The 13127-nt window shown below is 42.3% G+C and overlaps 1 protein-coding gene across 1 annotated transcript in view; it reads left to right on the top strand.

Annotated features, from left to right (window-relative positions):
- Window positions 1-386: 386 nt before the first annotated feature.
- The window catches only part of LOC137385166 (NACHT, LRR and PYD domains-containing protein 3-like), a 96855-nt gene continuing 84114 nt past the window's right edge, over window positions 387-13127 (top strand). The window contains exon 1 of the mRNA XM_068060132.1: window positions 387-525. Coding sequence (XP_067916233.1) covers window positions 447-525 — 79 coding nt within the window. The 5' untranslated portion in view covers window positions 387-446. The remainder of the gene's footprint in view (window positions 526-13127) is intronic.

Raw genomic sequence — 13127 nt, 5'->3', positions numbered from 1 at the left:
GGTTAATCTGCTTCACCGATGAAAATAAAATAATGAAAAGGACAAATAACAAAATTAATAAACTGACAAAATTAATAAACTGACAAAATTAATAAACTGACAGGTTTTAACCAAAATCTGGGTTTTATTAATCACACTTATTTCCCATTGTTACATCTGTTTCTCAATTTAACACAATATTGGATGTAATGATTGATCATTAACTGGTGATAAAATTATAATCATGTTATTTTTACAGGATATATTTTTAAACTTGATTAAATTGAATTACTTTGTGTTCTGTCAGAATAAAGAGTTCTCAATGGTCACCTGATCCAGCTCCCAGCCTCGACCGAGGGTTTTTATTAAACTGAGAACAGTGTTTGTTCTGCTACATTGTTGATTCATTGCTGTACTCGTTCAACACAAATCACCTGGTTATTGTTGGGACCTGCTTTCAACAGGAAATGAAACGACCATGTTTCAGCCCTTTAAACACTCACTGGAGTTTTATTCCAGGAATCCAGATGTTCCTACTCCTGAAATGTATGTTGTAATACTCACAATACTTGCACTTCTGAAATATCAAATGTTTTGGCATTGAATTCAGTTTGTTCGCAGCAAGTTAAACAGTTACTGCTAACAATTCGAGGGTTAGATGGACCCAGTGAGATCAGACAGTGTGTAACCCGGGGATGATGGACCCAGTGAGATCAGGCAGTGTGTAACCCGGGGAGGATGGACCCAGTGTGATCAGACAGTGTGTAACCCGGGGAGGATGGACCCAGTGAGATCAGACAGTGTGTAACCTGGGGAGGATGGACCCAGTGAGATCAGACAGTGTGTAACCTGGGGAGGATGGACCCAGTGTGATCAGACAGTGTGTAACCCGGGGAGGATGGACCCAGTGTGATCAGACAGTGTTTTAACTTTGGGGAAACTTCTAGAAACAGTAATTCGGGACAAAGTTAATCGATGGACAAATTTGGGTTAATTACAGGAAAAAAACAGGCTGAATTCGTTCAGATAAAATCATGTTTAACTGACTTGCTGGAGTTGTTGAAGTGGAAACTGAGATGGTTCATGAGGGATCATAGAAAATAGGAGCAGGAGTAGGCCATTCGGCCCGTCGAGCCTATTCTGCCATTGAAACGGATCATGGCTGATCATCTACCTCTCTGCCATTTTCCCCACTATCCCCATTTACCTTGCTGTTAGTATTCAGAAATCTATCGATTTGTGTATTGAACATGTTCAATGACTGAGCTTCCACAGCCTGCTGGGGTAGAGAAGTCCATAGATTCACCACTCTCTGAGTAAAGAAATTCCTCCTCATCTCAGTCTTAAATAGCCAGCCCCTTATTCTGAAACTGTGTCCCCTAGTTCTAGACTCACCAGCCAGGGGAAACATCTTATCCACATCTACCCTGCCACGTCCCGTAAGAATTTTGTCATTTTCAATGCGATCACCTCTCATTCTTCGAAGCTCGAGAGAATACAGGCCCAGTTTCTGCAATCTTTCCTCGTAAGACAATCCCACCGTCCCAGAGATTAGTCTGGTGAACCCCCATTGCACTCCCTCTATGGCAAGTATATCCTTACATAAGGAGACCAAAATTGTACACAATACTCCAGGTGCATTCTCACCAAGGGTTTATACAAGTGAATCAATACATCTTTACTCCTGTACTCAAATCCACTTGCAATGAAGGCCAATGTACCATTTGTCTCAGTCGCTTGCAGCACCTGCATACTAGCTTTTAGTGACTTGTGAACAAGGACACCCAGGTCTCTTTGGACATCAACATTTCCCAACCTCTCTCCATTTAAGAAATGCTCTGCAATTAATCCCCATATCCAAATCATTTATGTAGATTATATAGAGGGTAATTCTGTTGATGTAGTCTACATAGACTTCCAAAAGGCCATTGATACAGTGCCACACAACAGACTTGTGAGCAAAGTTATATCTCGTGGAATAAATCGATACAGAATTGGCTGAGTGACAGTTGTAGTTAATGGATATAAAAACAAGAAATGCTGGAAATACGCCACAGGTCTGGCAGCATCTGTGGAGAGAGAAGCAGAGTTAACGTTTCAGTTAACATTCTGAAGACAGGTTACTGACCTGAAACGTTAGCTCTGCTTCTCTCTCCGCAGATGCTGCCAGACCTGCAGCGTATTTCCAGAACTTTCTGATTTTATTTCAGAATTCCAGCATCTGCAGTATTTTGCTTTTATTTTAGTGTTTAATGGATGTTTTTGTAGTGGAGTTCCACAGGAGTCAGTGTCGGGACCCTTGATCTTCCTGATGTATATTAATGATTTACACCTTGGTGGACAGGACACAATTTCAAAATTTGCGAATGACAGAAAACTTGGAAGCATTGTGAACTGTGAGGAGGGTAGTGTAGAGCTTCAAGATGGTGGAATGGGGCACAAGTAACAGATGAAGTTCAATGTGGAGAAAAGTGAAGTGATTCGTTTTAGTCGGAAGAAAATGGCGAGAGAATATAAAATAAAAAGTACAACTCTAAAGGCGGTGCAGGAACAGAGGTACCCAGGTGTCGATGTGCTTATGTTATTGAAGGTGGCAGGACAGGTTGAGAATGAGTAATACAGCATACAGAATGCTTGGCTTTATGAATAGGGGCATAGAGTACAAGAGCAAGGAGGTTATGTTGAACTTGTATAATATACTAGTTTGGCCTCAACTGGTTTATTGCATCAGGTTCTGGGCGCTGCATTACAGGAAAGATGTGAATACGTTGGAGAGAGTGCAGAAAAGATTCATGAGAATGGTTCCGGGATGAGGAACTTCATTTACATGGGAGCAGGAGTAGGCCATTCAGCCCAACGAGCCTGCCCCGCCATTCAATACGATCATGGCTGATCACCCACTTTAATGCCTTTTTCCCACACTATCCTCATATTCCTTTCTGTCATTGGTATTTAGAAATCTGTCAATCTCAGCTTTAAGCATACTCAATGAACGAGCATCTACATCCCTCTGGGTTAGAGAATTCCAAAGATTCACAACTCTCTGAGTAAAGAAATTTCTCCTCATCTCTGTCCTAAGTGGCTTCCCCCTTATTTTAAAATTGTGTCCCCAGGTTCTAGACTCCCCAACCAGGGGAAACATCTTAGCTACATCTACCATGTCTATCCCTTTAAGTATTTTGTAGGTTTCAATGAGATCACCTCTCATTCTTCAACACTCGAGAGAATACAGGCCCAGTTTCCCCACTTTCTCTTCATAGGACTGTTCCGCCATTCCAGGGACGAGTCTGGTGAACCTTCATTGCATTCCCTGTATGGCAAAAATATCCTTCCTAAGGTAAGGAGACCAAAACTGCACACAGTATTCCAGGTGTGGTCTAACCAAGGTTCTATACAATTGAAGCAAGATTGCACTACTCCTGTACTCAAATCCTCTTGCGATAAAGACTAATATACCATTAGCCTTCTTACTTGCTTGCTGCACCTGCATGTTAGCTTTCAGTGACTGATTGACCAGGGCACCCAGGTCCCTTTGTACATCTACATTTTCTAATCTCATACTATTTAAGAAATACTCTGTACATCTTTTCCTCCTACCAAAGTGGATAACCTCACATTTTTCCACATTATATTCCATCTGCCACGTTCTTGCCCATTCACTAAGTCTGTCCACATTCCCTTGAAGCTGCTTTGCATTTTTATCATAACACACATTCCCACCTAGTTTTGTGTCATCCACAAACTTGAAAATATTACATTTGATCCCGACATCCAAATCTCTGATATATTTTGTGAACAACTGGGGCCCAAGTACTGATCCTTGTGCTGCCCCACTAGTCACAGCCCGCCAACGCGAGAATGGCGCGTTTATTCCCACTCTCTATTTTCTGCCTGTTAACCAATCCTTAATCTATGCCAGTATATTACCTCCTATCCCATGTGCTTCAATTTTGCTAACCAACCTCCTGACGGGGAATTCATCAAAAGCCTTCTGAAAATTCTGCAAATATTTGGGGCGGCACAGTGGCGCAGTGGTTAGCACCGCAGCCTCACAGCTCCAGGGACCCGGGTTCGATTCTGGGTACTGCCTGTGCGGAGTTTGCAAGTTCTCCCTGTGTCTGCGTGGGTTTCCTCCGGGTGCTCCGGTTTCCTCCCACACGCCAAAGGCTTGCAGGTTGATAGGTTAATTGGCCGTTACAAATTGCCCCTAGTATAGGTAGGTGGTAGGGAAATATATAGGGACAGGTGGGGATGTGGTAGGAATATGGGATTAGTGGAGGATTAGTATAAATGGGTGGTTGATGGTCGGCACAGACTCGGTGGACCGAAGGGCCTGTTTCAGTGCTGTATCTCTAAAACTAAAACTAAAATTACATCCACCGACTCCCCTTTATCAATTCTGTTAGTAACAGCCTCATAAAACTTCAGCAGATCCGTCAAACATGGTTTCCCTTTCATAAATCCATATTGACGATGCCCAATCAGATCATTGCCTATGTACTGTCATACCTTTTAATGAATTTTCCCAATCCACCTTATCCAATTTGTCCCTCATGCCTTCTTGATTTCCATTTCCAATTTAAACCCTGGCTTCAGATTCAAATACCTCACTTTCAAACATAATGTAAAATTCTAGCATATTATGGTCACTCATCCCTAAAAGTTCTTTTACGACAAGATTATTAATTAGCCCTTTCTCATTACATAATATTAGATCTAAAATAGCCTGTTCTCTCATCAGTTCCTCAACATACCGCTCTAGAAAACCATCCCAAACGTGCTCCAGGAACTCGTCCTCCACAGCATTAGTGCTCATTAGGTTTACCCAGTCTATGTGCAGATTGAAGTCACCCATGATTACTGTATTACCCATACCATATGCTTCTCTAATCTCCTGATTAATACCTTACCCCACACTACCGCTACTGTTTGGCCTATCAACAACTCCTACCAATATTTGCTGTACTTTGCTGTTTCTTAGCTCCACCCAAACAGATTCCACATTTGTTCTTCCGATCTGAGATCCTCACTTACTAATGTACTAATCCCATCCCTTATTATCAGCGCAAAACCACCTCCTTTTCCTTTTTGCCTGTTCTTCCTAAAAGTTGAATATCTTTGAATATTCAGTTCCAATCTTGGTCACCCTGTAATCACATTTCTGTTATGGTGATTATTGCCTCTATTTGGGCCTTTAAATCATCTATCTTGTTGTGAATGCTGCATGCATTCAGGTAGAGTGCCCTTAAGCTTGTCTTCTTGACATTATTCTGCATTCTAAGCAAAGTTGACGCTTGCCTTTCTTTTGCCTGCCTTCTGATGTCACTTGCTATTTTTCTACCTCCTGTTACCAGCTTTACTTCCTTCCTACGAAGAGGGATTGGAGAAGTTGGGACTGTTTTCTTTGGAGAACAGAAGGCTGAAAGGAGATTTGATAGAGGTATTCCAAATCGTGAGAGGTCTGGGCAGAGTCGATGGGGAGAAACTGTTCCCAATCCTGAAAGAATCAAGAATGAGAGGGCACAGACCTAAGGTAATTGGCAAAAATAAACAATGGTGACACGAGGGAAAACTTTTTCATGCAGCAAGTGGTTATGATCTGGAGTGCACTGCCAGAGAGTGCGATGGAGGCAGGTTCAATTGAGATATTCAAAAAGGAATTATATAGTTATCTGAAAAGGAAGAATGTGCAGGGTTATGGCGAGAAGGCAGGGGAATGACACAAAATGAATTGTTTACTCGGATAGCCAGTGCAAATGTGATGGGCTGAATCCTTCAGTGCTGGACTAATTCTGTGGTTATTGGGCAAAGGCAGTTTGTATCGAGTGAGGTCACAGATCAGCCATGATCATATTGCATGGCAGAAAGGGCTCTCGAGCTGGAATGGCCGACTGTAGGTGAGATCAGGGAGGGGGATTGTGATATACTTGAACAAATTAGCGTTGAAAGGGAGGAGGTTTTAACGGGCTTAAAAGTGGATAAATCGCCAGGCCCAGATGAGATGTATCCCAGGCTATTATGTGAGGCAAGGGAGGAGATAGCAGAGGCTCTGACACAAATTTTAAAATCCAGTCTGGCCACAGGAGAAGTGCCAGAGGACTGGAGGACAGTGAATGTGGTACCATTATTCAAGAAGGGTAGTAGGGATAAGCCAGGTAGTTACAGGTCAGTGAGTCTAACATCAGTGGTCGGGACACTATTGGAAAAAATTCTGAGGGACAGGATTAATCTCCACTTGAAGAGGCAGGGATTAATCAAGGATAGTCAGCATGGCTTTGTCAGGGGAAGATCATGTCTAACAAATTTGATTGAATTTTTCGAGGAGGTAACTAGATGTGTCAATGAGGGTAAAGCAGTTGATGTAGTCTACATGGACTTCAGTAAGGCTTTTGATAAAGTCCCACATGGGAGATTGGTCAAGAAGGTAAGAGCCCATGGGATCCAGGGCAAGTTGGCAAATTGGATCCAAAATTGGCTTAGTGGCAGGAGGCAGAGGGTTGTGGTTGAGGGTTGTTTTTGCGAATGGAGGCCTGTGACCAGTGGTGTACCACAGGGATCGGTGCTGGGACCCTTGCTGTTTGTAGTGTACGTTAATGATTTAGACATGAATATAGGAGGTGTGATCAGTAAGTTTGCAGATTACATGAAAATTGGCGGTGTCGTAAATAGTGAGGAGGAAAGCATTAGATTACAGGACGCGATAGATGGGTTGGTAAGATGGGCGGAGCAGTGGCAAATGGAATTTAATCCTGAGAAGTGTGAGGTCATGCATTTTGGGAGGAATAACAAGTCAAGGTAACATACAATGAATGGTAGGACTCTAGGAGGTATAGAGGGTCAGAGGGACCTTGGTGTACTTGTCCATAGATCACTGAAGGCAGCAGCACAGGTAGATAAGGTAGTTAGGAAGGCATATGGGATACTTGCCTTTATTAGCGGAGGCATGGAACATAAGAGCAGGGAGGTTATGATGGAGCTGTATAAAACGCTAGTTAGGCCATAGCTGGAGTACTGTGTACAGTTCTGGGCACCACACAATAGGAAGGATGTGATTGCACTGGAGATGGTAAAGAGGAGATTCACCAGGATGTTGCCTTGGCTGGAGCATTTCATCTATGAAGGGAGACTGAAAAAGCTAGGGTTGTTTTCCTTAGAGCAGAGAAGGCTGAGGGGAGACATGATTAAGGTATACAAAATTATGAGGAGCATTGATGGGGTAGATAGGAAGAAACTTTCTCCCTTGACCGAGGGATCAATAACCAGGGGGGCAGGAGGTTTAGAGGGGATTTGAGGAAAAATGTTTCCACCCAGAGGGTGGTTGGAATCTGAAACACACTGCCTGAAGGGTGGGTAGAGGCAGGAACCCTCTCAACATTGAAGAAGTATTCAGATGAGCACTTGAAACGCCATAGCATACAAGGCTACGGGCCAAGTGCTGGAAAATGGGATTAGAATAGGTAGGCTTGATGGCTGGCATGGACACAGTGGGCCGAAGGGCCTGTTTCTGTCTATGACCCTAATGCTGTTCCTATGAGCTCCAGATACCCTGGGTATAGTTTCTTGACTAATATTTGCTGAGTTTGGAGCAGAGATTGTAGTGAATGAGGAACAATTTTATTCCACAGGAACGTTCCGAGGAGCGGACAGTATATACAGTGACATATGGCTGGAAGAGATTAAAGAGATCGGGAGGATATCAGGCAAGAAGGATTTGTAATCGGCAGGGAAAAATCTTCAAACCAATTTACTGGCAGATTGGGAGCCAGCGGGTCTTGGCACAAAGGCAATGAACAGGTATGAGGGACTTTATCCAGGCCAGTCATTGCAATGTGACACTGAGAATCATTTCCAAAATTGGCTTAGTGACAGGAAACAAAGGGTAATGGTCGACGGATGTTTTTGTGAGTGCGAAGCAGTTTCCAGTAGCATTCCGCAGGGCTCAGTGTTGGTCACTTGCTGTTTGTGGTATATATTAGTGATTTGCACTTTAATGTGGGAGGCATGATTGGGAAAATTGCAGGTGACAGAAAAATTGGCCATGTAGTTGATAGTGAAGAGGATAGCTGTAGACTCCAGAATGATATCAATGGTTTGGTTGAGTGGGCAGAAAAGTGGCAAATGGAATTCAATCCGGAGAAGTGTGAGGTAATGCATTTGGGGAGGACACATAAAGCAAGGAAGGATATTGAAAGGGGTAGAAGAAGTGAGAGACCTTGGAGTGCATGTCCACAGGTCCCTGAAGGTGGCAGGACAGGTAGACTGGTGAAGAGGGCACATGGAATGATTTCCTATATTGGCTGAGGTATAGAATACAAACGCAGGGATGTAATGCTGGAACTGTATAAAACGCTGGTTAGGCCACAGCTGGAATATTGCGTACAGTTCTGGTCACATTACAGGAAGGACATAATTGCTCTGAAGAGAGTACAGAGGAGATTTACAAGAATGTTGCCAGGGCTTGTAAGTTGCAGCTATGAGGAAAGATCGGATAGGGTAGGGTCGTTTTCCTGAGAACATAGTGACTTAATTGTGCTGTACAAAATTATGAGGGGCCTAGATAGAGTAGACAGGAAGTACCTGTTTCCTCTGGTGGAGAGGTCAATTACCAGGGGGCGCAGATTTAAGGTGATTGGTAGAAGGATTAGAGGGGACATGAGGAAAAACTTTTTCACCCAGAGGGTGGTGGGTATCTGGAATTCACTGCCCGGATCAGTGGTGGAGGCAGAAACCCTCAACTCATTTAAAAGGTACCTGGACCTGCACATGAAGTGCTGCTGTAACCCACAAGGCTGTGGAGCAGGTGCTGGAAGGTGGGATTAGATTGGAGGCTAGTTTTTTTTCAGCCAGTGCAGTCATGATGGGCTGAATAGCTTCTTTCTGTGCCTTACCCTTTCTCTGGTTCTGTGGTTTTATGGGGGAATTAGGATTGTAGGAGGTGAGGGAGGAATGAAAACTTCGTAAGTTAGGACCATAATAGGTAGACAAACCTGGAAGGAGTAACACGGAGACAGAGGAAAGGGAATTAGACATGGGGGAGTCAGGAGAAATATAATTTTAAGTAAGAAATTAATTTTCAAATTCCTTGAGATTCTAAATTGAATCATCCGTCAGATTTTTAAAAATGAAATTAAATTATAAATTTACAGTCACACAAATGTTAAGGAATTATTCAATGTTACAGTTGTTTCACTTATTTATGACACACATTTGCTGATTCAGTTGCAGTAAGTGAGACTTGGAGTATAATATTCATGGGGGTGAACATCCTGATCAAGGCTGATCAATAAACTGAAGACGGTCTGATGAATTTTATAATCATTGCTCTATTGCTAATAAATTACAATGATTGGTTGACTGTGCATTTTATTCTGGTGTTTGATTCCAAGAATTGCAATCTTTGTCCCTTGCGATCTGTGCCCTTTTATAGTCCAATAATAATCAGGCTTTGTGCTGAACAATGAAATTGGAAACATCCTTTTTCTGTGGCGTTTTCTGAACCACAGGTCACAGAATCGTTACAGTGCCGAACGAGGCCATTCGGCCCATCGTGCCTGCAGCAGCTCTCTCAATGAACAATTCACCTAATACCGTCCCCATGCCTTCTACCTGTAACCCTGCACATTCTTCCTATTCAAATAACAGTCTCGTTCTGGTTTGAATGCCTTGATTGAATCATCTTCCACCACACTCTCAGATAGAAGAGTTGAGGGAGAATTTAGTCATTGTTACCATACATAGAATCCATGACATTGGATAAAAGCTCAGTAATTCAGTTTGAATTTGACTGTGACCGTGTGGGATTCAGATTCTCCTTGCTCCAAACAACAGGGCGTGTTGTGTTGTAATGAAAAGTCTGAAGGTCATCTTTCTGACTGGAATGTGGGATTAATCTTTAACTAGGGTGTGTGCAGAACACACAACTCTAACCCACCAGGCATTCTGCAACCAGAATCCAGAGACACAGCACAAGGTAAGGACCCTGAATTTACTGAACACAATCATAGACTTTTTATGTACCCGAATGGACTCCTCGCCTTTTCTCTGCGTAGTTGTTCAATGTTATTGATAAGTTGTAATATCCATAATGGATCGAGTTACAAAGAATTGTTTTATTCGGAAATTAACTTACTGGAAACAGCACCATTTAACAAAATAAAACTGCCAAATATAGTCTCGCTCGCTAAAATTCTACTGTTGTAAATAATGTTTAAATATATTTCTAGTGTATGAACAGTGTAAGTCTATAATTGTGCAAAGATGGGAGGCAGGTCAGAAGATTGGACAGAATATTAAAAAAAAGCAAAGAATGACTAAAAGATTGATAAGGAAGGTAAAATTAACATACGAGAGAAAACTAGCTGGAAATATAAAGACAAATTGTAAGAGCTTCTGTAGATATTAAAGATTTAACAAAGTGAGTGTTGGTCCTATCGAAAGTGAGTCTGGGGAACTAATAATGGATAGTAAGGAAATGGCAGATGAACTGAACAGGTATTTTGCATTGGTCTTCACTATTGATGATACAAGCAACATTCCAGAATTAGTTATAAGTTAGGAAATGGAAGGGAGGGAGGAACTTAAGAAAATTACAATCACCAGGGAAGTGATACTGAACAAATTGTTGGAGCTGCAGGCTGACAAGTTCCTGGGTCCTGATGGACTTCATCCTTGGGTGATAAAAGAAGTGGCTAGTGAGATAGTTGATGTGTTAGTTTTAATTTTCCCAAATTCCTTAGGTTCGGGGAAGGTTCTGTTAGATTGGAAAATAGTGAATGTAACTCCTTTATTCAAAAAGGGAGGGAGACAGAAAGCAGGAAACTACAGGCCAGTTAGCATAACATCTGTCTTCGAGAAAATGTTAGAAGCTATTATCAAAGATGTTATAGCAGGGCACTTAGAAAAATTCAAGGTAATCAGGCAGAGTCAACATGGTTTTGTGAGAGGGAAATCATGTTTAACTAATTTATTGGAGTTCTTTGAGGGAGTAATGTGTGCTGTGGATGAAGGGGAACCGGTGGATGTACTGTACTTCGATTTCCAGAAGACATTTGATAAGGTGCCACTTCACAGGTCATTGCAGAAAATAAAAACTCATGGTGTTAGGGGCCAACAAATTGGCATGGATAGAAGATTGGTTAGCTGACAGGAAACAGAGAGTAGGCATAAATGGGTAATTTTCTGGTCGGTAAGAAGTAACGGGTAGTGTGCCACAGGAATCAGTGCTGGGGCCTCAACTTTTTACAATTTATATAAATTACTTAGATGAAGGGACCAAAGATATTGTTGCTAAATTTGCTGATGAAACAAAGATAGGTAGGAAAGTAAGTTGTGACGAGGTCATAAGGAGGCGACAGACGGATATAGATAGTTTAAATGAGTGGGCAAAGACCTGGCAAATGGAGTACAATGTGGAAAAATGTGAAATTGTCCATTTTGGCAGGAAGAATTAAAAAAACAAGCATATTATCTAAATGGTGAGAGGATGCAGAGGGATCTGGGTGTCCTCGTGCATGAATCACTAAAGGTTAGTATGCAAGTACAGCAGGAAATTAGGAAAGCTAATAGAATGTTATTGTTTATAATGAGGGGAATTGAATACAAAAGTAGGGAGGTTGTGCGTCAGTTATACAGGGCATTGGTGAGACCACATCTGGAATACCGTGTACAGTACTGGTCTCCTTATTTAAGGAAGGATGTAAATGCGTTGGAGGCAGTACAGAGAAGGTTTACTAGACTAATACCTGGAATGGGCGGACTGTCTTATGAGGAAAGATTGGACAGCCTATGCTTGGATCTGCTGGAAATTAGAAGAGGAAGAGTCGACTTGATTGAATCATATAAGATCCTGAGGGGTCTTGACAGGGTGGATGTGGAAAGGATGTTTAGGATGTTTCCTCTTGTGGGAGAATCTAGAACTAGTGGGTCACTGTTTAAAAATAAGGGGTTGCCCATTTAAGACAGAGATGAGAATTTTTTTCTCTGAGGGTCGTGAATCTTTGGAACTCTCTTCCTCAAAAGGCGGTGGAAGCAGAGTCTTTGAATATTTTTAAGGCAGAGGTAGTTAGATTCTTGAAAAGCAAAGGGGTGGAAGATTATCGGGGGTAGGTGGAAATGTGGAGTTGCAGTTTAGCCATGAACATATTGGATGGCGGAGCAGGCTCGAGGGGTCGAGTGGCCTACTCCTGCTCCTAATACACGTTCGTAAACGGTAATGACCGCAAAGCTAGAGTCCGGGACTCTTCAACATAATCCCTAACTATCACTGAAATTTAAAGTTTCCAACCCTGAGTTTGGGGGAGGGGGTATGGGGTGGTGGGAGTGGAGAGGTTGATGGTTATGGGGTTGTGGTTGGGGGTATTCTTTTATCCGTATTGAGTTCAGGATTCTTCGGTCCCAAAGTGAGTGAAATGCTGCCTTGTTAAAGGGGAGTCGCGATCAGCACTTCTCCAGAATTTAACTCTTGTATTTGTGAATAAGTCTGAAGATTTCAGGTACAATATGAACTGAACACCCATAAACAGGTTATTGTTGGGTCATTGCTGACATTTGATGGCACTATTGATGAGTCCATCTATCACTTTGCTGATCATTGTGAGGTGGCTGATAGGTGATAAGTTTAGACTTTGTGGATAAGATGCAGCTGGTCAATGTTTTATATTGTCCAATATGTCAGTGTCAGATGCTTTGGAATTGCTTGGCTCAGACAGCTTGTGATGGTGCTCAGCTCTTCAGCTGCTACTGGTGGAATGTAGTCACAACCCAGAGTATTCACTGTGTTCCACCATTTCAGCATCATCTTGATATCAAGTACAGTGAACTGAATTGGAGGGACAGTGAGTCAGTAAGTGTAGCAATCTCTTACAATTCTCTTTTAAACTCGCGTGTTGTTGCCCCTTTATTTCAGGATAAGCATGTTCATGGATCCACAGAATCAGGGTTAGTTCCTTGGCTTGCAGGAATTGAAGAACTGGGCAGTAAGACGACAGATTATGTGGGAAAGATTATAAACAGCAGGTTTCATGGCGAGCGTTTAAATTGAATTGATGACACAGAAATTATTCAGGCGAGGGAACCGGATTTCCCTTCTGAACAACAAACAGAAAGAACTGGGAGAAATGCAGTCACTGTTACCACGGTTAAAAGATCAG

The sequence above is a fragment of the Heterodontus francisci genome, chromosome 28 (genome assembly GCF_036365525.1).
Source record: "Heterodontus francisci isolate sHetFra1 chromosome 28, sHetFra1.hap1, whole genome shotgun sequence".
In the NCBI taxonomy this organism is placed as follows: Eukaryota; Metazoa; Chordata; class Chondrichthyes; order Heterodontiformes; family Heterodontidae; genus Heterodontus; species Heterodontus francisci.
The sequence above is the reverse complement of the archived record's forward strand: the minus strand, read 5'-3'. Positions and strand labels throughout refer to the sequence as shown.